This window comes from Musca domestica, unplaced genomic scaffold (assembly GCF_030504385.1).
Source record: "Musca domestica strain aabys unplaced genomic scaffold, Musca_domestica.polishedcontigs.V.1.1 139, whole genome shotgun sequence".
Lineage (NCBI taxonomy): Eukaryota > Metazoa > Arthropoda > Insecta > Diptera > Muscidae > Musca > Musca domestica.
The window spans coordinates 1,307,176-1,330,223 of NW_026712191.1; the positions used below are offsets into that span (position 1 = coordinate 1,307,176).

General features: G+C 36.6%; 1 protein-coding gene across 2 annotated transcripts in view; it reads right to left on the reverse strand.

Annotated features, from left to right (window-relative positions):
• The window catches only part of LOC101893030 (protein unc-13 homolog 4B), a 305,332-nt gene that overhangs the window by 267,554 nt on the left and 14,730 nt on the right, over window positions 1–23,048 (reverse strand). Inside the window, exon 1 of one of the 2 annotated variants that reach the window (XM_059118974.1) lies at window positions 17,024–17,214. The exons of the other annotated variant lie outside the window; for it this stretch is intronic. Within the exon in view, the coding sequence (XP_058974957.1) occupies window positions 17,024–17,097 (74 nt within the window). The 5' untranslated portion in view covers window positions 17,098–17,214. Of the gene's footprint in view, window positions 1–17,023; window positions 17,215–23,048 lie in introns of those variants that run through there. 2 annotated transcript variants of the gene reach the window in all.

Genomic DNA, 23,048 nt, shown 5'->3' on the forward strand with positions numbered 1-23,048 from the left:
AATTTTCTGTCATAGGCTGTAGTATCCATTACGAACTTCAAACACGAAATTTGAGACAATTCCGATGAATAATGTCGCTAAAATCACCAAAATACCTAATATCGAAAGGTACCATTATATGGGGGCTATACGAAGACGTGGACCTGCATAGCAATTTTCTGTCTGGCAAAATAAACACGTGTGCAAAATTTTGGCCTTCTATCTCAATTCGTTCGAAAGATAGCGTGATTACAACAGACAGACAGACATACAGACGGACATGGCTACATTGTCTTAGAATTTTACGCTGATCAAGAATATATATACTTTGTTGGGTCTAAGATCATTATTTCGATGGGTTTCAAACGGAATGACAAAATGAATATACCCTCCATAGTATGGTGGAGGGTATAAAAAGACAAGTGGGTTCACAGGTATTGCTGACACATTATAACCCAAGAAGAAAAGTAACGTTGGCAGTGGATGCGAGCCCTACGGGTGTAGAAGTCACGAATTTGGTAATGGAAGTGAAAGCCTATACAATTTACATCGCAAACTTTAAATGAAACTCAGAGACGGTATAGCCAAGTTGACAAGGAGGCATACGTAGTAATATTCGGTGTAAAGAAGTTTTTCCAATATATATATGAAGGGAATGTACTTTAATTACCGACAATAAAGCAATATCACCGATTTTTACACCTGACGAGGGATTGCCTGTTTTGTCTGCAACGCGTATGCAACATTACGCAGTATTCTTGGAATCGTTTGATTACAAAATTAGGTTGCGTAAATCTAAGGAGAATGGAAATGCAGATGCACTGTCGAGGCTTCCTGTAAATGTATGCGGGAAAGCTATCAGCGAGATTAATCAGATGGAATAATGAAATTAATTTAGGATTTGCCAATCACTGTCAAGGGATTAAGACAAGCCACTAAAAAAGACGTGGAAGTAAGACGTATAGTAGACAGTTTGTCATATGGTCGAAAGTGTGAGCCTGCCGACAGGATGATAGGACACACTTAGACCGTTTAGAAGAAGTGTTAAAGAGATTAGACCGGTACAATATATGTGTATTAATCTGAGTAAGTGGGAATTTCTGTGAGAAAGTATTTAGTATTGTGGACATGTGATTGATTAGGCTATTCAGACGAGACAAATAAAAATTCAGTCTGAAGACCACAACCAAACACAAAGCAAGTGTTTTTTTTAATTCCACAAGGGATAAGCAGTGTGTTCAAAACCACAAAAGATAACTGGCGCAGCCGGGGTGTTTTTTTTTTTTTTTCTAAAGAAGAATAAACATAAAAGAATCTGAAAAATTTTGTTCTAAAGAACAAAACATATAAGTAAAGAAAAAAGAGCTAAATATTAATAAAATGAAAAGAAAGAAAAAGTGAAAAAGCAAGACATAAAAAAACATTTTGAAAGTCTATGTCTACAAAAATAAATATCGCATTTGATAAAAATAAAGAAATGGATAACCTCGAAGAAGTAATACGACGACAAGAGGAAATTATCCTAAAGTTGCAACAACAAATGGAGCAGCAGGTCCAAATGCAACAACCACAAAATGAACGTCCACAGCAGCAACAAAATAATGGGTTAACACTGAATTTGTGTCCGAAAGATCTACTCGACCAATTTCGCAAATTAAAACCACAATCCAAGGACATTTATACGATCAGTGGAATCTGTGATCGAGCTTTGTAATCAGGAAATCTTGAAGTATGGCCTAAACATTGTCGCCAACCAAAAAATTCAAGGAGACTACGGAAAGAGGATCCGGATGCTGGAGATCGGAGCAGCATGGAACAAATTGAAGGAGGAAATCCTGATCAACAGCCAGCCATAGAAGACGTATGCCGAAATTTACAATTTTTGTAGAAAGGTAATAGTAGAAAACTTAGAAGAATTATTCCAATATTTCGTTAATGCTAAGTATGAAATTAATGAATTATATGAAGTAGATTTAAGGAAACCAAAAATTTATTAACCATGGCTCTTTGGGCCCATTCCAATCGACGAGGCAAACCGCAGGCAACATTTTTTGCGTCAATTGAATTTTGTACGGGAACAAATGCAAATCAATGCGAATAATCCGTTGTAAAGTGGACCGAGCCATGCCCAACTGCTGAGAACGGCGTTTTTGGGATGTTCTTGGGGACCTCTCAACACTGGCTCGTACGGCAGCGATATTCTGACCGATCGCCTTGGTCGACTTTTATATGGCCTCTTCGGATTAGAAAGAGCCTTACCAGTCGAAAATTTTTGGTATAAACGCTTAATGGTGTTCTTAGAAGGCGCACTTCTCACATTTTTTAATGTTTTAAAAGCACGTTGAGTTTTCACAATTGACTTCTTCTGTTGAATGTAAATTTCAACTATTTCGCGTGGCGTGTATTGGTTCATGGTAAAAATCTGCTTGGACTGACGGTTCGAACGCGGTATGTCATTAAGCGATGTGACATCTCTGTCAAAAGTTATGGCGTTGCCAGATGGGTCCGTCGAATATGGACAACCCTGTATTATAGAGGATAGATGGTGATGTTAGGGCCCACATATATTTGACGAAGAGTCGCTTCAGGATATAATATATAAGTATAATAGGCTCAGATTACTCGATGACAGAAGAGCCATTTATTATAGATTATATATATATATATATATATATGGGAAATGGGAAGGAAACAAAATCAATTTTACAAAAAATAATAATAACGGAAAACCTCAATCAGAGAATAGAATAAATCCACTTAAGCGAATTTCGGGACAAATTTACAAAAATAATCAGCAGGTTGATTATAACAATAACTATACCCCATCCAACAAAATTGTTTCAAGACAAATTAATAATACATATATTCACAATAAAATCGAAATAATTCCGAACAAAGTAAAATGTCTACTCAAACTATCCCTAGTTCAGGTCACTATTTTATGGACACTGACAATGTTGAGCAAGATGAAAATTTTATTATAGAGGCCCAAATACACAACAACCCATAGTAAGACTCACAATTAGAGACCAAAATATAAATTGTCTCATTGATACCGGTTCGACAAAAAGCATAATATCCCCAAATGCACTTAAAAATTTATGATCGAGAATAATGACCAAAAATTGTACTTCAGGACATTAAATGGAGTTACAGAAATAAATAAGAAACTGATTACACCATACCCTTGAGAATTTAACAAAGACGGTTTCATTACTTGGATGGTCAACGATTTAATAGGAAAAAAATATAGTGCCATAATTGGTCAAGATATTTTGCGTGATCTAAAAGTTACAATAAACTTTGAAGGCAATTTTATAAAAATAAAAAACTTTAAAATATTTTTTAATGATTACCGACCCGAAATATTTCATGCATGTACATTGGAAAAAATTCCAAGCCCGATTTCGAATCTCATAAATTACAAAAATTTTAACAAAGAAGAATTTAAATCAATTTCGCAGTTATTGAAAAGATACAGCAAACTTTTTTATATAGACGGCGATAAATTAACGTTTACCCATGAAAAAAAGTACGTGAAGAAGAAATCGAACGTCAAATCAGTGATATGTTGAAACAGGGAATTATAAAGGAGAGTTCATCCCCATATAACAGCCCACTTTGGATTGTACCTAAAAAGGACGAGTCATAGGAACAAAAAGTGGCGTATAGTTATAGGGTTAGGGTATAGTTAAAGGTTTTCATCAAATCGTGGTAAAGCCAGAACACAGACAGAATAGTAAAAGATACAAGTTGATAACTGCAAATTCTTATCAAAAGAAAGTTCTTATTTGGGACATGTATTGACTCCCGAAGGAATCAAGCCAAGTAAGGAAAAAATCAGCGCAATAACAAATTTAAAATTACCGACAACCCAAAAGCAAATTAAATTATTTTTGGGAATGACGGGTTACTATAGAAAATGTATAAGAAATTATGCAGACATTGCTTTTCCAATGATATCTTATTTAAAAAAGGCAAAAAAGTTAATACGAGTGATCCAAAATACATAGTATCCTTTGATAAACTAAAGAGATTGATTACGGAACATCCTATTTTAAGGTTTCCGAACTTTGAGAAAAGATTTAAGCTCACTACTGATGCAAGTAACTTTGCGTTGGGTGCAGTCCTTTCTCAAGATGGACACCCAATTTGCTTTGCATCAAGAACGTTAAATGAACATGAACGAAATTATTCAGCTATTGAAAAATAACTTCTTGCAGTGGTGTGGGGTGTTTTAGACCATATTTGTATGGGAGAGAATTAGATTTACATACCGATCATCAGCCACTTAAGTAGCTACAGATAAAAAATTCTGCAAGGGATTTAAATCCAAGACTTCAAAGGTGGCTTACCCAATTAGGCGAATATGATGCCAAAATAGATTACATAAAGGGAAAAGAAATTAAAATTGCTGACTTTGACGTGGAGACCAATGAAATTAAGAATATAGAAGAAGACATTAATGATTCTACTGTAGCCACAATACATTCGCAAAATGAAGATATTAATGACCATTTTACAATCTTAGATACTGTAATTAATCTTAGATACTTAGATACTACAATGAATTTTAGCAAATAGTAAGAAAACCGAATCAAAGATAGTATGTGGAAACATTAGAATATTAATAGAAAAGAATGACCTGGACAATAATATTGTCAATATTCTAAATAAATTCATAATAAAAGGCAAGATAGGGATCTACTCGTTTCTACTTGATTCCGTTTATAATCGTTTGCAAACTCGGTTATTACAACTGTATTCTCAATATAACAATATCACGTTTGTAAGATGCAGTCACTATGCGAAAGACCTCCAATCTGAAGAGGAGGCAATAAATTAGATATCCCTATTTCATATTAAGGAGTCTGGCCATGCTGGAGTTATTCCAAATTATGAGGATATCAAACGAAAAATTTTCTTTCCGAATTTGAAATTCTTGGTACAAAAAGTAATTAACAATTGTGAAATTTGTACATTAGGAAAATATGACAGAAATCCTTTAAAAAAGAAATTTAGATTTACAGAAACACCGTTTAACATTAACGAAATTGTTCACGTTGACACATACGTAAATTTAAAGCAATCTTTTATAGTGTTCTTAGATAAATTTTCTAAGCATGCTGTTGGTTTTCTTTTGGAAGACCGAAACAGCCTAACTTTAGTAGAAAAGTTGAGACTGCATATTTCAATTAATGGAAAAATGAAAAAACTTGTAGGAGATAATGAATTCAATAACTTAAATGTAAAGGAATTTTGTAGAGTAGAGTAGGGTAGAAGGCATTAATATACACTTCTCGTATCCTAATAGTCATACTGGAAATTCCGATGTATTAGATCAAAAATTAAAACATTACTGCCACCGAAAAGAAGAACTAAAAGAGGGTTAATAAATGCAGGTGGACAGTTAGCTAAATGGCTGTTTGGAACAATGGACGATGAGGACAGGCAGGAAATATTGGAACACCTATCCATCATCGATCAAAATTTACACAATATTATAGAAAACGTTAATAAACAAATTAATATCAATGATTCTCTGAACAAGTCATTGGAACATTTGAAAACAGCAGTAGATAATGATCGAAAGAACTTAATAATAGCTTTTTAAATAAACTATTTTATTTAGATCAGCTTTTAAACATAAAACCCTAGAGCATAAATAGATCAAATACAGGCCAACATAGTATCAGCTAAAAATAATTTTATACATCCAAGCATTTTTACGTCACAAGAGATTTTAAAATTTAAAATTAATTTTTACAAATCAAAACTCTTAAAAATGGGTATTATACTTTGTAGAGACGATTCTTTAGTTATAGCTATATCAGTACCGGAAAGTTTTATAAAAGCGGAACTTAAAACTATCGTTCCTATTCCAAACAATAATAAAATAGAGATAAACTCCGATGAAGAGACAATAATTAACATAAACGGCATTCCATACAAATATAAAGAAAATGTAACTATAAAAAAACTAAGGAAGAGCAACCTTTGTATTTTTAATAACAGTTGTAGATATAAATTTAACAATATAACCTAAATTTTTAGTGTTGATAATGACATAATAATTATAAAGAATGCCTTCTCTGAAAAACTAAAACAAAACTGTGGCGATAGGGAACTAACTTTAACTGATAATTATTTTGTTATTCTTAATAACTGTAGCTTAACCTTCCATAATGAAACTTTCTTGAACAAAATAGTAGTATATAAAGACAAATATTTTTATCAGAATTATCAAAAACTTGAACTACCAAATGTAAACCCAAAATTTAACAAGATTACAATTGAAGACTTTGAAAATTTAAGTGAAATCAATGAAATTAAATTAAAAAAAAACATATCAATTGGAATAAATGTTACTTTATTGATTATATTTGTAATAATTTTAATTATTTTTTATCGCATAATAAACAATAAGAACTCTGATAAAATTAATTTTGATAATCCTGTAAAACACTCAAAAAAAAAGAAATGAAATTAGTTTAGAAGAAATAACAAAAAAATATGTCTCATAATTGTAAATTAAAATAAGAATATGTAATTTGCCTGTATGTTTATTAAGTTAAGTATGAAGATTCATATGTATAAAAATAGAAATACACGAGTATTTCTGGCAAGGGGTGGAGGAGTTAAGTCTCGGTCATTACCACTCATTTTGTTAAATAAAGCATAACACAAAAGTTTCAAATGACATTCCAGACAATCATTCGATGCAGCGTCAGCAAAACCTTGTCGCTACTCCGAATCACAAAATTTTAAAAGCAACAAATAAAAATTCAGTCTGAAGACCACAACCACACACAAAGCAAGTATTTTTTTTAATTCCACAAGGGATAAGCAGTGTGTTCAAAACCACAAAAGATAACTCCCGTCAAGTAACGAAGTTGAGAAAACCCATGGTGTTGATTATGAGCCATCACATTTTACTCTGGAGGGAAGAGAGAACGCTACAAATACAAGTAATTCTGAACAAGAAGCCAAAGAAGATCAAGAGAGATCAGTCCTTCGCAACGCCACCAAGTTCTTCAGGGTCAACATTCACCGGATTTGAAGGGCCAGCAGCGAATGATGAGGCAGTCAAAGTAAGAACGAATCCTCGAAGACCTAATCGGCTAGATGATTATGTTATCGATACGAATTGAAATGTATAAATTTTCGTAATCTTAAGTTAATAGTATTTTATTGAATTTTATTTTACAATTTTTGTTATAAGAGAGGGTAGAGGTGTTGTATACGTTACGTATTCAGTAACTACTAAACTACTATCGATGTAATCATATGCAATAAACACCATCACTCAGTTGTTATGAAAAATCATCAAAATACCGAATATTGGGAGGTACCGTTATATGGGGGTATATCAAAACGTAGACGTATACATACAATGTTTCGCCGGCGGAGTTAGGTCCCATTATGACCCACAAATATCACAATTTTTAGACAAATCCGTGAAAAATGACACAAAAAACCATCAAAATACCGAATATAGGGAGGTACCGTTGTATGGGAACTATACCAAGACGCGGACCGACAAATACAAAATACGGGCCTAGATACAATACAAATTGTTTTTTTGACGCTCTACGTCAAATAATGTGGGCTGAATCGTGCCATCAACAGACGGACAGACGGACATCGTTAAATCGACTTAGATTTTTATGCTGATTATGAAGAAGATATAACCTCCGAGTGATAATATTTTGTTATACCCTACACCACAAGGTGGTCATTAAGTCTTTGTCCATTTGTTTGCAACATGCAAAACATAACGAGATAGACCCATAGTTCACCATTTTCAGCCAAGCGAAGCAACTTTTTAGCTCTTTTGAGTCTATTTTCTTTCAGTTGCGGTATAAGTTCTTGCACTTTTTGGAATTTTAATGGCTTAACCCCGACTTATTTTTCAATATTTGCGAAATGGAATACTGCCATATGTTCAGTTCACGAGCCATTTTCCGGCCACTGCGACGCGGGTATCGATCAAGTCGCTTCTTTATTTTGGAACCATTTCTGCTGATGTTGCTGTTTTCTTCCGTCCACTTCCTTGACGTCGGGCTACGCTACCAGTATCACGGTAACGAGCGTTGGTACGAGACACAAATGATTTTTTCACATGTGAATGCTGGGTGCTCTAACGATAGCCACTTGTGGTTTTCCAGCCATCACGAAAAATTTTTTTTCTCACCAAAATGTTTTTGTACGCTCGTAAATAATATAATGGACTGTCTCTGGAATAATTTTAACAGCTGTTGGATGAGTGGCTTAGAAATGACAGTAGTCTGAAGTTGATAGCAGTTTTTTCTTCTCACACTGTACAGCTCAGAAATTTATATTGGATATAACTCCCATATATATCTTCTTCCGATTTGCTTTTTATTGTGCAAATTCTTGTGTAAATAAAAACCCATATGTATACATAATCAAAAACAAACGGATTGACATTTTATATCATTTTAATCTTGTTTAAACAAGTAGGATTTGAATGTTGGCGATAGAAGACGATTCGATTTAAAATAATCAATTCTTTCACTTTTTCCTCTCTGCCTTGCTTAACTGTTGTTCATATAGGTGGAAGGGTTATTTTGTGGGGTCTAATATTTTTCGTTTTTATTAGTTTTTATTATGTATTTATTAATTTTTATACCCTCCACCTTGGAAAGGAGGGTATATTTACTTTGTCATTCCGTTTGTAACATCCTTAAATATTCGTCTTAGACCCCATAAAGTATATATATTCATAATCAGCATAAAATTCTAAGTCGATTTAACGATGTCCGTCTGTCTGTTGAAATCACGATACAACCCACATTATTTGACGTAGAGAGCCAAAATTTAACAGAGCTATTTGCATTGTGTCTAGGATGGTTGGTATTGAAAATGAGATATATCCATCCACGTTCTGGTATAGACCCCATATAACGGTACCTCCCGATATTCGGTATTTTGATAATTTATGCCACATTTTTTCACGGACTTGTCTGAAATTTGGTATTTGTAGGTCATAATGGGTTCGAGCTCCGGTGGCGAAACATTGCACGTATGGGTCCATGATTTGGCATAGCTCCCACATAACGGTACCTCCCGATGGTCGGTAATTTGATGTTTTTAACACAATTTTTCACGGATTTGTCTAAAAATTGGTATTTCTTGGTCATAATGGGTTCCAGCTCCGGTGGCGAAACATTGTATGTATAGGTCCACGTTTTGATATAACCCCCATATAACGGTACCTCCCGATATTCGGTATTTTGGTTCGTGTTCGGTTCGTGTGGAGAAACATTTTATGTATAGGTCCACGTTTTGATATAGTCCCCATATAACGGTACCCCTCGATATTCGGTATTTTGATGATTTATGCCACATTTTTCACGGATTTGTCTGGAAATTGGTATTTTTAGGTCATAACGGGTCCCTGAGCGTGTGGCAAAACATTGCATGTATAGGTCCAGGTTGTGGTATAGCCCCCATATAAAGGTACCTCCCGATATTCGGTATTTTAGTTTTTTTGCCACATTTTTTCACGGATTTGTCTACAAATTGGTATTTGTGGGTCATAATGGTTTCCAGCTCCGGTGGCGAAACATTGCATGTATGGGTCCATGATTTGGTATAGCCCCCATATAACGGTACCTCCCGATATTCGGTAATTTGATGATTTTTGCAACCTTTTTTCACGGATTTGTCTGAAAATTGATATTTGTTGGTCATAATGGGTCCTAGTTCGTGTGGCGATACATTTTAATTATAGGTCCACGTTTTGGTTTAGCCCCCATATAACGGTACCTCCCGATATTCGGTAATTTGATGATTTTTGCCACATTTTTTCACTGATTTGTCTAAAAATTAGTATTTGTGGATCATAATGGATCCTAGTTCGTGTGGCGAAACATTGTAATTATAGGTACACGTTTTGGTATAGCCCCCATATAACGGTACCTCCCGATATTCGGCATTTTAATGGTTTTTGCCACATTTTTTCTAATGTTTCTTTTACCCTAAGGTGGAGGGTATTAAAAGTTTGGCCCAGCCGAACTTAATGTTTTTTTACTTGTTTATTTAACTTTGTTGTAGGCTGTTTATACCCTACACCACATAGTGGTAAGGGTATTATGTTTTAGTGCATTTGTTTGTAACATGGACAAGGAAGCGAGATAGACCCATAGTTACTTTTGAGGATATCCATAGAATCACTTTCTCAGTTGATTTATGCATGTCAGTCCGTCCGTCCGTCTGTCCATGTACTCTTGTGAACAAAAAGCAGGGCGGATTTATTATCCGATTGAGATGAAATTTTCCAAACAACATTTGTTTGGCCTAAGGACGAACCCTATTGAAATTGGAGATAATCGATAAAAAATTTGATATAGCTCCCATATATATCTTCGTCCGATTTGCCTTTATTGTGCACCAAACGTGTAATATCAGTCCGAATAGTATGATTGAGTCTAGAAGCTAGTATGTCAAATTTGGTGAAGATCGCTTCAGATAGCGATTTGTTCAGATATAGCTATAGCTCCCATATATATTGTTCATCCGATTTGTTGTATTACCCACAACCGTAATATACACTCCGTAACAACGATATTCAGGGAAATACATCAAATACAGCTCAGAAATATCTTTGCAAAATTTTATAGAGATCGGTTTAGATTTGGATATAGCTCCCATATATGACTTTATCTGATTTCAAATTAATTTTGCGCCAAATGGGCAATACAAGTCCGAATTTAAAAGATAAAAATGCTTTGGTATATTTAGTACTTTGAACTTTAAATTACAATCATAATCATATTGTGTATGATTAAATTCTACCATAAAATCTTTTGTTTTTTGAAGCTCTACTAAATTAGCAAAGTGGTGTAGGGTATCATAAAGTCGGCCGAGGTACATCGGGAGGTACAGTTATATGTCAAAATACCCATGTGCAAAATTTGAGCATTTTATCTTAATTCATTTCAAATGTAGCGTAGTTACAACAGACAGACAAACATCGCTACATAGACTTAGAATTTTACGCTGATCAAGAATATATACTTTAATGGATCTAACATAAGGAGGGGTTATTATATGCCCTCCATAGTATGGTGGAGGGTATAAAAATATAAATAGATTAAAACTGTTTTTACTACCAATTTTTCTTGAATTGTATGTGATAGAACATAACAACTCAATGCTAACAAAGGTTAAAACGAAAGGTAAATTGAAATATTTATGTTAAACACTGTCTATCTCTTCATCAAAAACGCTATTTATGGGTAATGACACAAAAGTTCCGTTTAGGCCATGGTAGAAGAATATAGGTAGACGCATCGACACAGCTGCTGTTACAATGAACTGTCAAACCAATTTTGGAATTGAAAATGTTAAATGAAAAATTATTTAAATTTGTAAAAATTGTTGAAAACGCGTATTATAATAACCTCCGAAAGACGTCGTAAAAGAAAACATATAACAAGTAAAAAAGGAGTTAAGTTCGGCCGGGCCGAACTTTTAATACCCTCCAGCATTTCGAAGGAGATGGAAAAATTTAAAAAAGTCCGAAAACTACCATTTAAATGAAAACCGTTATTGGGGACAATACGAAGACGTGGGCCAGCATACCAAATTTTTGTCATAGACTATAGTGCCCATTACGAACTTCAAATACGAATTTTTTTACAATTACGGTGAATAATGTCGAAAAAATCATGAATATACGGAGTATCATATGGAGGCTATACGAAGAAGTGGACCTGCATACGAATTGTAGTACCCATTAAGAACTTTCAATACGAAATTTGCAACAATTCCGGTGAATAATGTTGCTGAAATCGTAAAAATACCGACTATCGGAAGATAGTTAAGACGTGGACCTGCACAGACAATTTTCTGTTACAGGCTGTAGTACCCATAACGAAGTTCAAATACAAAATTTGAAACAATTCCGGTGAATAATGTCGCTAATATAATCAAAATACCGAATATCGAGAGGTACCGTTATATGGGGGCTATACGAAGACGTGGACCTGCATATAAACATTTTTGTCATAGGCTGTAGTACCCATTATGAACTTCAAATACGAAATTCGAAATAATTCCAGTAAATAATGTCGCTAAAATCATGAAAATACCGAATATCGGGAGGCACCGATATATGGGGGCTATACGAAGATCTGAAACTGCATACAAAAAAATTTCATAACGGTACCTCCGGATATTCGGTATTTTGATGATTTTGGCGACATTATTCACCAGAAGTGTTTCATATTCGGTATTTGAAGTTCAAAATGGATACTACCGCCTACGACAGAAAATTGTCTGTGCAGGTCCACGTCTTCGAATAGCCCCTATATAACGGTACCTCTCGATATTCGGTATTTTGATTATATTAGCGACATTATTCACCGGAATTGTTTCAAATTTTGTATTTGAACTTCGTAATGGGTACTACAGCCTGTGACAGAAAATTGTCTGTGCAGGTCCACGTCTTCATATAGCCCCCAATACATACCAATATTCGGTATTTTGACGATCTTAGCGTCTTTATTCACCGGAGTAGCTTCAAATTACGTATTTAGAGTTCGTAATGGGAACTACAGTCTGTGACATACAATTGTGTATGCAGGTCCAGGTCTTCGTATAGGCCCCATATATCAGTACCTCCCTATATTCGGTATTTTGACGATTATAGGTACAATACTCACCGAAATTGTTTGAGATGTAACAGAAAATAGTGTATGCAGGTCCAGGTCTTTGTATAGCTCCGATATAACGGTACCTCTCTATATACGGTATTTTGATGCTTTTAGCTACATTATTTACCGTTTATTTAAAGTTTCGAATTTGAATATGGTAATGGCTTATGACAAACAAAGCCTATGTAGGTCCACGTCGTAGAGACCCCAATATAACGGCTACATTCGGTATTTTTAAGATTTTAACAGAATTTTTAACGGATTTTATTTATTTATTTATTTTTTTTTTTTTTTTTTTGAAAATTTCCAATTCTTTCCGAATGATGGAGGGTACTCAAAGTTCGGCCCGTTCGAGATTTCTGCTTTTTAACTTGTTTTTGACATATCAATGTTCCCAAGTGTTGTATCTACCTGTGTTCTTCTACCATGGTTTAGGCATTAGTGCAGATCTGTTGCCTGAATGGTAGAAGAAGACAGATAGATTAATCAACACTTGAGAGCATTGATATGTGAAATTTTTAAATATTTGTTCAAAAATATGTAAAGTTCTATATATATTTTTCTTATACGACGCAATTCGGAGGTTGTTATAGTTTTTTTTTTTGGCCACAAGCGAATGGAGAAGTAGAGAATATGAATCGTTCGATTGTCAAACGCCTGCGAATTGCTCATAGTAATGGAACGGGCTATAAGAAGGAGATTCAAAAGTTCTTGCAATGTACAATGTCACTCCTCATGGAACAACTGGAACAGCTCCAACGGAACAGCTTTTCAATCGAGTAATTCGGGACAAAATACCATTTATATCTGATGTCGGTGAAAACATTTTGGATGCGGAAGCCAGAGACTTAGACGCGATCAATAAAAAAAGGAAGAGAGAAGGCGGACAAGGTTCGTGGTGCAAAACAAAATAATATTCAAGTTAGTGACAAAGTATTGGTGCAAAATGTAATTTTCCCAAATAAGTTGACACCGGCATTTGGGAAAGAACCATGTGAAGTTGTCGAGCGGAAAGGAAATGATATCACGATTCGTAAGGATGGCAAGCTATACAGGCGCAACGTCAGTCACCTGAAGAATTGCATCAAACTGTATGTCACATTGCCTATAACGCCAGAACCAGGTGATAATAATTTGTTTGCAGATCGTGTTGAGACACAAATGGGTCAAGATCAGGTAAATCCAAGACTAACGCTGGAGCTGAAAGACATACTAGGGATGTGGAGATCTGGCAACACTGATATTGAGTAGTTAAGTTTCTATGGAATGAGATTGTCATTCGAAATCTAAGTAGGCATGCAAAGGATTGTATGATTTTGGGATTTCGAGAAAAATAAAAAAGGATTAAATTGAAAAACGATTAAACTTAAAACTGTGTGTGTTTGTGAACCGCGGATCATTACATTGGCGACTGAGGTAAATATTTAATTGAGCTGAAGGAATGCAAGATTAATTGCATCAAACTGTAAGGAAATTTCAAATTCCTTTGCATTAAATTGCAGCGAAAAGACATTAAATTGTCGGCGTTGACTGATAATAGTCATCTGGGAAAAAAGGAAAGATGAAATATTAAGTGCAACATTTAATTGTAGCAAACGGAGAGACATTTAATTGCAGATAAGGAGAACTAGGGACATTAAATTGTCGGGACATTAAATTGTCGTCGGATTGTATTACATTTAATTGTAAAGACGTTGGACGGCGTGAGTACGAGGTTGTGGAAAGAGATGAGCTCGGCAGGTATATCACCTTTCCTTTGTGATGCCATAGCCCGAAGGAGGCGAGTGTTTGAACAGATTTCTTGTGAGACTACGGAACCAGGCCGCAAAATGTCATTTCGGTGAGACAAAAGATGAAATACTGGGTATAAATATAAAAGACAAGCTAATTGATAATTGGGTCCCAAATGATTTAAAGAAACGACTCCTAGAAAAAGAATATACATTCACAGAAACCGTCGAAATGTGTCATGCCCATGAACAGATAAATAGCCAGACAGAAACAATGAAATTACCTAATGTATCTGTCGATATTAACAAGATCGAATCAAAGAATCAACAGCTTGAATGTGGCAGATGTGGTCGGCAAGGTCATGAAGGTGCATTTTGAATTTTTAGCAGGACAATCAATACTTTGTCCTGCTAAAAATTCAAATGCAAGTCGAAAGGTTTGAAACGCAAGCAGCCGGGTTTTGGATACACAGATGCGAAAAAGCGGAAATATTCAAACATTCAATTTGTCGGTGTGAAAGAAGTTGGATCTATGGAAAATAAGTGGAAAGAACCCAATTATTTCCAAATTGTTAAAGTTAAACGGGCACATGGACGAAATGATAGAGTGCTTTGTAGGGGGTCGAAAGATTGACATGCTGATTGACTCTGGATCACATCATTATCTGTTGAGTGAAGAGGATTGGTAATGCCTCGTTAATGGAAACGCCACAGTTGGGAATATACGGACAAAATATGAGAACCAGTTTCGTGCCTATAATTTACTCAAGATGAAAGCTGTCTTCGAAGCAGTAATTGGCCTTGATCCAGTTTCAAATTTGATCTCCTCATTTTATGTAATTGAGAACGTCCGTCAATCCCTGCTGGGTCGAGTTACTGCTATCAAATTGGGCGTTTTGAAACTAGGACGAGGGGTAAATCAAATCGAGAACTGTCATGTATTTCCAAAAATAAGAGGCGTTAAAGTTTCGCTGACAATTGACAAGTCTGTCAAACCTGTCCAACAGCCGTTGCGGAGAGTACCATCTGGATTAGAAGAGAAGGTAGAGAGAAAATTGAATGAAGCTTTACAACAAGATATTATAGAACCCGTGATAGGACCCAGCCCATGGATATCTCCAATAGTAATTGTATTTAAAGGTGACGGGGATATCCGATTATGCATCGACATGAGACGTGCGAATATGGCCATATTACGGGAAAATTATCCGCTACCAACATCCGATTCCTTCATGACCAAGCTACGGGGTGCTGAATATTTTTCTAGGTTGGATCTGAAAAATGCATACCACCAGTTTGAGTTAGAGGAAGAGAGTCGCGAGATAACCACCTTTATAACTTCAAAAGGACTATTCAGATATAAACGAATATTGTTCGGCGTAAACTCTGCACCAGAAATTTTCCAAAGGATTATGGAAAGCATTTTGGCGCCGTGTAACTGTGCCATAAACTATTTGGACGACATTATCGTGTTTGGGAATACAGAGGCTGAACACGACGGAAATCTTAAAGAGGTGTTGGCAGTTTTAGAAAATGCGAATGTCATGCTGAACAGCGATAAATGTATTTGGAAAGTTAGAAGGCTACTATTCTTAGGCCACATCTTGTCTGACAAAGGCATAAATCCAGACCCTGGAAAAATTGAGAACATCATGAATTTTCGTTCACCAACCAATAAAGAGGAATTAAGGAGTTTCCTGGGTTTGGTCACCTATCTAGGGAAATTCATACCAGATTTGGCTGATCTTACGGATAAGCTCAGGGATTTAATAAAAAAATATGTTGTTGTTTTTATTGTTGACCTGTATATTGTTTCTTATTAACTTTATTTTGGCTTAAGGTCAATTGAAAAACATCAGTGTTTTATTTTTATAATTTTGATTTTTATTTTCCGATATTTCGACTGTCTTCGACAGTCATCTTCAGGGAAAAAATTTTTTATTGCTAAGTTTAGCATAGACGGTGAAACAAGACTGTTGCTTTTCTCAATAAAAAATTTTTTCCCTGAAGATGACTGTCGAAGACAGTCGAAATATCGGAAAATAAAAATCAAAATTATAAAAATAAAACACTGATGTTTTTCAATTGACCTTAAGCCAAAATAAAGTTAATAAAAAAAAAAAATATGTTGAGTTCGACTGGGGCCATCGGGAAGATCAAGCCTTTGTAAAACTTAAAACTGTGTGTGTGTTTGTGAACCGCGGGTCATTACACGACGCAATTCGGAGGTTGTTATAGGTTTTTTTGTTAACAATTTTAACAGATTTTAATATATTTTCATTCAAAAGTTTGAATTTTAAATTAGTTTGACAGACAAATTAACCTCCGTAACTTTTAATTTTCGTACAAAACACTCATAACAAAAACGAAATCAATAGTTTTGTGGATATAAACTATCAATGTTTACACGCTTAATATATATTATGGGTTACTAAATGTTATCTTCGTTGTAATAAAAGTTTAAATATAACTCTAAAAGAGTACAATACAAATAGTGTTTTTTCGCGTTTAACTTAAGGACTCATTAACCCAAACAATGGGAACTTGCTATTGAATGATATTTTTTATTAGAATTTCTTGTAAATTGATTATTTCGGTATACTATTAGGCACGTTTTTTATTATAATTAACCTTGTTTTCCAGCAAGATAATAATGGCTTTGAAAAAGAGTTTCGTAACTCTTTGACTCGTTGTTTTATTTTCATTTAAATTGTTCCTTTTTTCTATTTCCCGTCGACTGTGGAAAACTAATTCAACTTTAACCAAATGACAGTAAAAACACACAATCTACATAAGTATATAGCCGACACCTTTTGCCACAATGCACTGTTGGTGCAACAATTTCTGACCAGTGCATAGCCCTAGACAGAACACAAACTTTACAGTTGAGTGGTTACAGCATATTACCACTCACAGTTATACAGCGTAATTTAGTTCTAACTGGTAACTAACATGGTAAAAGAATATAGGTAGACGCATCGACACAGCTGCTGGGACAATGAACTGTCATTAAAAATGTTGAATCAAAAATTATTTAAATTTGTAAAAATGGTTGAAAACGCATATTATAATTACCTCCGAATGACGTCGTATAAGAAACCATATAAAAATCTACTAATATTTGAAAAAAACATTAATTTTTTTTTGACATATCAATGTTCCCATGTTTTGTTGCATCTACCTGTGTTCTTCTACCATGGTAACTAAGTTACAAAGAGAGAATTAGTGTTGAATGTTGCTATGTACATAGCACATTCATGTGTATGCATATGTCGATGGTGTAGGCGTTAATAACCTTCTGCATAGTTGCCAGATAAAAAAACTGAAAGTGAATGTTGCAATATAAATGAAAAGGTATTATCTGTTATAAGGTGTATCTGGTTAACCTAAAACTTGTAGCAATTGTTGCAAATTGTTACTGGAAATTGAAAGGTTCTGCAAAAGAGAGCGTTTCAAGAATTTTGGCAATTTTTTTAATTTAAATTTGCCGCCCAAATTTCTGAGTTAAAAATTATCTACCAAATAATCTTACCCAGCAAATACATGTTCGTGTTCGTCCATTTTTCTGATGTGGGAGCAACATTACCCGGAATGTTTGCTCCGTATTCTCTTGGTCCGAGCCGGGATCGAGACCAACCCCGGACCATGGTTCTGCTCCGTTTGTCGTAATCGCATCCACCACAGATCGGTTTCGGTGAGATGCAACGGATGCATGGAGTGGGTGCATTTCCGGAATTGTTCCGGCCTAAACCGGATACAGGAGTATAGCGATAGGGACTACATTGCTTCCTGCTGCGTCAATGTAGACCCCAGTGAGTCTTCATCTTCGGCGTCCTCATCGTCGTCGCAATATGAGACTCCCCCGCAATCTCCTCAACAGCAATCTACGCAGCAGCTGACGCCACACATTGCTGTTCAAGTTCCGGACAATGCATCATTTCTCCAATTTAATTGTGATGGTCTCAGAGGTAAGATCAATGAAATTGTAAGCTTTATGAGTCGGAAGAACATCAAGGTCGCAGCGATCCAGGAGACGAAGCTGAGTACCACCTGCAGGCTTCAAAGTTGTGATGGATACAACGTACTAAGGAAGGATCGCTCCAGAGGTGGAGGTGGAGGATTAGCGTTCCTATTGCACCACTCTGTCCAGTACAGACCTATCTCGCCTGAGCTTGACTCTAGTGACCCGTACATGGAATGTATGGGGGTAGCGGTCAAGTGTGGAACCGCCGAGGTAGAGGTGCTCAACGTGTACATTCCGCCGTTAAATAGCTGTGCCCCACGTTATATGCCTAATATCAGTTCACTACTGGTAGGCAATAACCGTCTGGTGCTAGGGGATTTCAATGCCCATCATGAATTATGGCATTCCGTCCTAGGTAATGACCAGAGAGGCATGGCGCTGGCTGAGCAAATCGATAGCTCCACGTTTTGCACAGTGAATGAGGACGCGCCCACTAGAATAAGGGGAGACTGCCACAGTTCTCCGGACATATCCATCGTGTCCCCAGGTCTGACGAATGACGTAACTTGGCAATCAGTCATTTCTCTAGGCTCAGACCACCTCCCCATTATTATCGCCATTAATAGACCACCCGACTTCATCGACTCTGAACGCCGCACTTTCCTTAACCACGGGAAAGCTAATTGGCAAGAATTCAGAGAGTATACCAATCGCCGCTTCAGAGAACTGCCCAACCCATCTGATGTTCAGGTAGCAGATAGGTGTTTCCGGGACATCATCAAAGCTGCAGCCGCTCGCTATATACCTGCTGGTCGAATACCTGAAATAAGACCAAACTTCCCAGCAGAGGCAGCGGGATTAGCAAACGAGCGAGATGAGCTTCGCCGTACTAACCCTAATAACCCCAGAGTCAGGGAACTTACTCTGGAGGTAAACAGGTTAGTAGGTGAGCATAAGCGGAAAAAGTGGCTAGAACATCTGAAGCATTGCAACATCGGTACCGGAACGAGTAAATTGTGGGCAACGGTTAAGTCGCTTTCGAACCCTGGAAAAAAGGACGATCGGACATCTGTCTCATTTAACGGCGCAGAAGTGACAGATCCGAAGAGGTGCGCGTGTTATTTTAACCGGCAATTTGTAGAGCACCCCGAGAGTGACAGGGCGAAGAGAAGGATACTACGCCGTGTACGATCCCTTCCAGCCGAGGAGGTACCACCACAATTTACGTTGGCAGATGTTGCACAGGTCATCAGAAGCGCAAAGTCATCCAAAGCGCTTGGTCCTGACGGAATCTCAATGGTGATGTTGAAGCAACTGGATGAACCAGGAGTTGAGTATCTGACAAAGCTTCTCAATCTGTCGTTAGCCACCCTAGTAGTTCCCGATGCCTGGAAAATGGGCAGGGTGGTCCCGCTACTGAAGCCAGGCAAGGATGCCAGCAAAAGTGATTCATACAGGCCGATATCACTTTTGTCACCAGTAGCAAAGACGCTTGAGGCTTTACTCCTCCCCAGCATAAGAGAGTGTTTCCCAGTAGCCGATCATCAACACGGATTCCGAAAATTGCATAGCACAACAACAGCTTTACACGCCATTTCCACACATGTCAGTAGAGGTCTCAACCAGAACAGGCCGTGCGATAGAACAGTTATGGTGGCACTTGATTTATCAAAAGCCTTTGATACAGTCAATCATGCCACACTGTTCGAGGACATTGAACGCACCACCCTCCGGCCAAGTTTGAAACGTTGGATAGTAAACTACATGTGTGGACGCCAGTCGTACGTGGAATTCAGAAACAAGAAGTCGAGCATCCGTAGAGTTAAACAGGGAGTTCCCCAAGGTGGGGTGATATCTCCGGAACTGTTTAACCTCTACCTTTCTGAAATTCCACGCCCTCCAGACGGCATAGAGATTATTACGTACGCAGATGATTGTACGCTCGTGGCGTCCGGACCCATTATTGATGACATTTGCGATCGGTTGAACGCTTACCTTGTTGATCTTACCGCCTTTTTCACTGCGAGGAATATGAAGATATCCGCCACTAAGTCGACGGCCACACTTTTCACCACATGGACTGCGGAGATGGGGCTATCCTTGAATGTGCAGGTCGATGGTGCTCTTATTCCGACCACCAACTACCCCAAGGTATTAGGGGTCACATTCGATAGCCTCTTTAAGTCGTCCGCGCATACCACAGCTATCTGCGACAAGATTAGAAGTAGGAACAAGGTCCTCAAGTCTCTGGCCGGCAGTACTTGGGGAGCTGATAAGGAGACCTTGTTGACCTCTTACAACGCGATAGGCCGGTCTGTGGTAAACTATGCGGCTCCAGTGTGGTCCGCTAACGTCAGTGCTACGCAGTGGAAAAATGTTCAGTCCTGCCAGAATGCCGCCCTTAGAACCGCAACAGGGTGCCTTCTCATGACACCCGTCGATCACCTACATGAGGAGGCGAAGGTCTTACCGGTGCGACAGCATAACAAAATGCTGTCAATGCAATACCTGCTTGGGTGTTATAGACAAAGCCATCCAAATCACCATCTTGTGGATAGGCAACCTCCGCCCAGGCACGTTAGGAAAGACCTTCATGATCTAGAGAGAGAGGTACAGAGGTATAAGAGAGAGCCTCTAGATCAACAGGCCTATCAAGCGGGACTGAATAGTATTCACTCTAATGCGGTCTCAGAAGCCATTGAAGGATATAGAGTGAATACTGTGCTAGGAGACCATCCCCCTCCCGTCGCAGCTGAAGAACGAGAGCTGCCCCGACAAACCCGAGTAGTCTTGGCTCAATTACGATCCGGATGGTGCAGCCGCCTAAATTCCTACTGGGCCCGGATCAACGGCGAAGTGCAGAACATCTGCCCAGCATGTGGCACAGGCCCACATGACACGCTGCATTTATTTCGCTGCCCAGCCAAGCCTACTCACCTAACTCCAGTCTCGTTATGGACTCAACCCATACAGGTTGCATCCTTTTTGAGACTGGACTTAGAGGCAGAACCGGATTGAATTGAGTTAGAAAATGGAAACCAAACGAACACATATGTATGAGCTGCTACAACAACAACCAACAAATAATCTTACCAAAAAGTCATCATGTTCCTCTAATAAATACAAAAATCTTTATGATGCCCTCCAAGGTAGAAGTATATTAAATATATAATTTGTCTAAATATTAATAGGAAAGGATATGTGTGTGGGATCAGCGTAAAATTCTAAGTCAAGTTAGCGATATATGTCTGTCGGTAACCCACAGTATTTTGTATCTTGATAATTTCAATCACATTTTCGACGGAATTGTTTCAAATTTGGTATTTAGAGTGCGTTCTACCTTCGGTGACAGACAATTGTCTATTTATGTAGGTTCACGTTTTTTAAATGTTGACTTGTTTTTATTAGAATAAAAATAATAACTAACTGTCAAAGAAATCAATGTAGTAGGGATCCCCAAAATATTAAATATAAAGTTAAATTAAATACTTTTTCAATAGTCTTTTATCTTTTATCTTTTCTTATGGCTATGCAAAAATATATAGATTTCATACTCTTCGTCTTAAGGAAACGTTCTCGGGGATTTTAGGTCTTGTGTATTCCTCGAATAATGTTTTATTTTAAGACAGTCTTTAATGTTCAAAAACCCAGAGTTACCAGCTAAAATGTTGCCAAACTCTTCACAATCGCTGCCATCACTATGCCAATTGTTTTCTTACTTATCCTAGCTGAAGCAAAATTCAACAATGAATAATTAAGCTTTACATGGCTTATCAGAATAATATTTTACTTTCCTATAACATATTATATTCTTCCCTGGCTTATAGCCTCTTAAAGGCGTGGAAATAACAAAATATTTTGTCGAAAATAAATGCCAATGTCGTGCCAGCTGTATGCCCATTTTTAGGGAAGAACTACAAAATATAAATTTGCCAATGAAGGGACCCCAAATAAAAAAAAAAACTTGTAATCGTATGATTGCATAAGATTACCTTGGTATTTATACCATAAAATCGTGTTAATGAAAGGCATTTCATTGACATTTCGCTTTCTTTATTTAAACTTTGTTAAAAACAAATGCCATAAGAAGCATTAAGAGAAATTTTATAATTTTTTTACACATTAATGTTCTCAATTGCTGATATTTCTACCTCTATTCCTTAACTATCGTAATGTTTATGCCATCTTTTGTTATATAATTAACTACCTAGGAAATTCCAAATGTACAGGAAACTGCAATCTTTTAAAGTTGATTATTTGCCATTAGTGGGATTCGAGGTAGCAATACATACAAATATATTTACTTCCCCGTAATAATCGTAGTCTCAATTAAATTGTTGTGTACTTTTTACTGTTAGAATTTTAGACCAACTTCCCTCACACATTCCAAATTTTATTGAAATTAAAATACATAGCGTATTTGATGCACCAAATCGGCAAAAAATATATATATTGGAACTAAATCCAAATCTGGACCGATATCAATGTAATTTTCAAATTTATTTGTTGACCAAATTCCGTCACACATTCCAGATTTCATTTAAATCAGAGATTTGGTGCATCAAATACATTAAATCGAATGAAAATTTAATATGGGAGCTATATCCAAATTTGAACCCATTTCAATATAATCTGGTAAATTTATTTTTGTATCAACTTCCGTTACACATTTGAAATTTGATTGAAATAGCG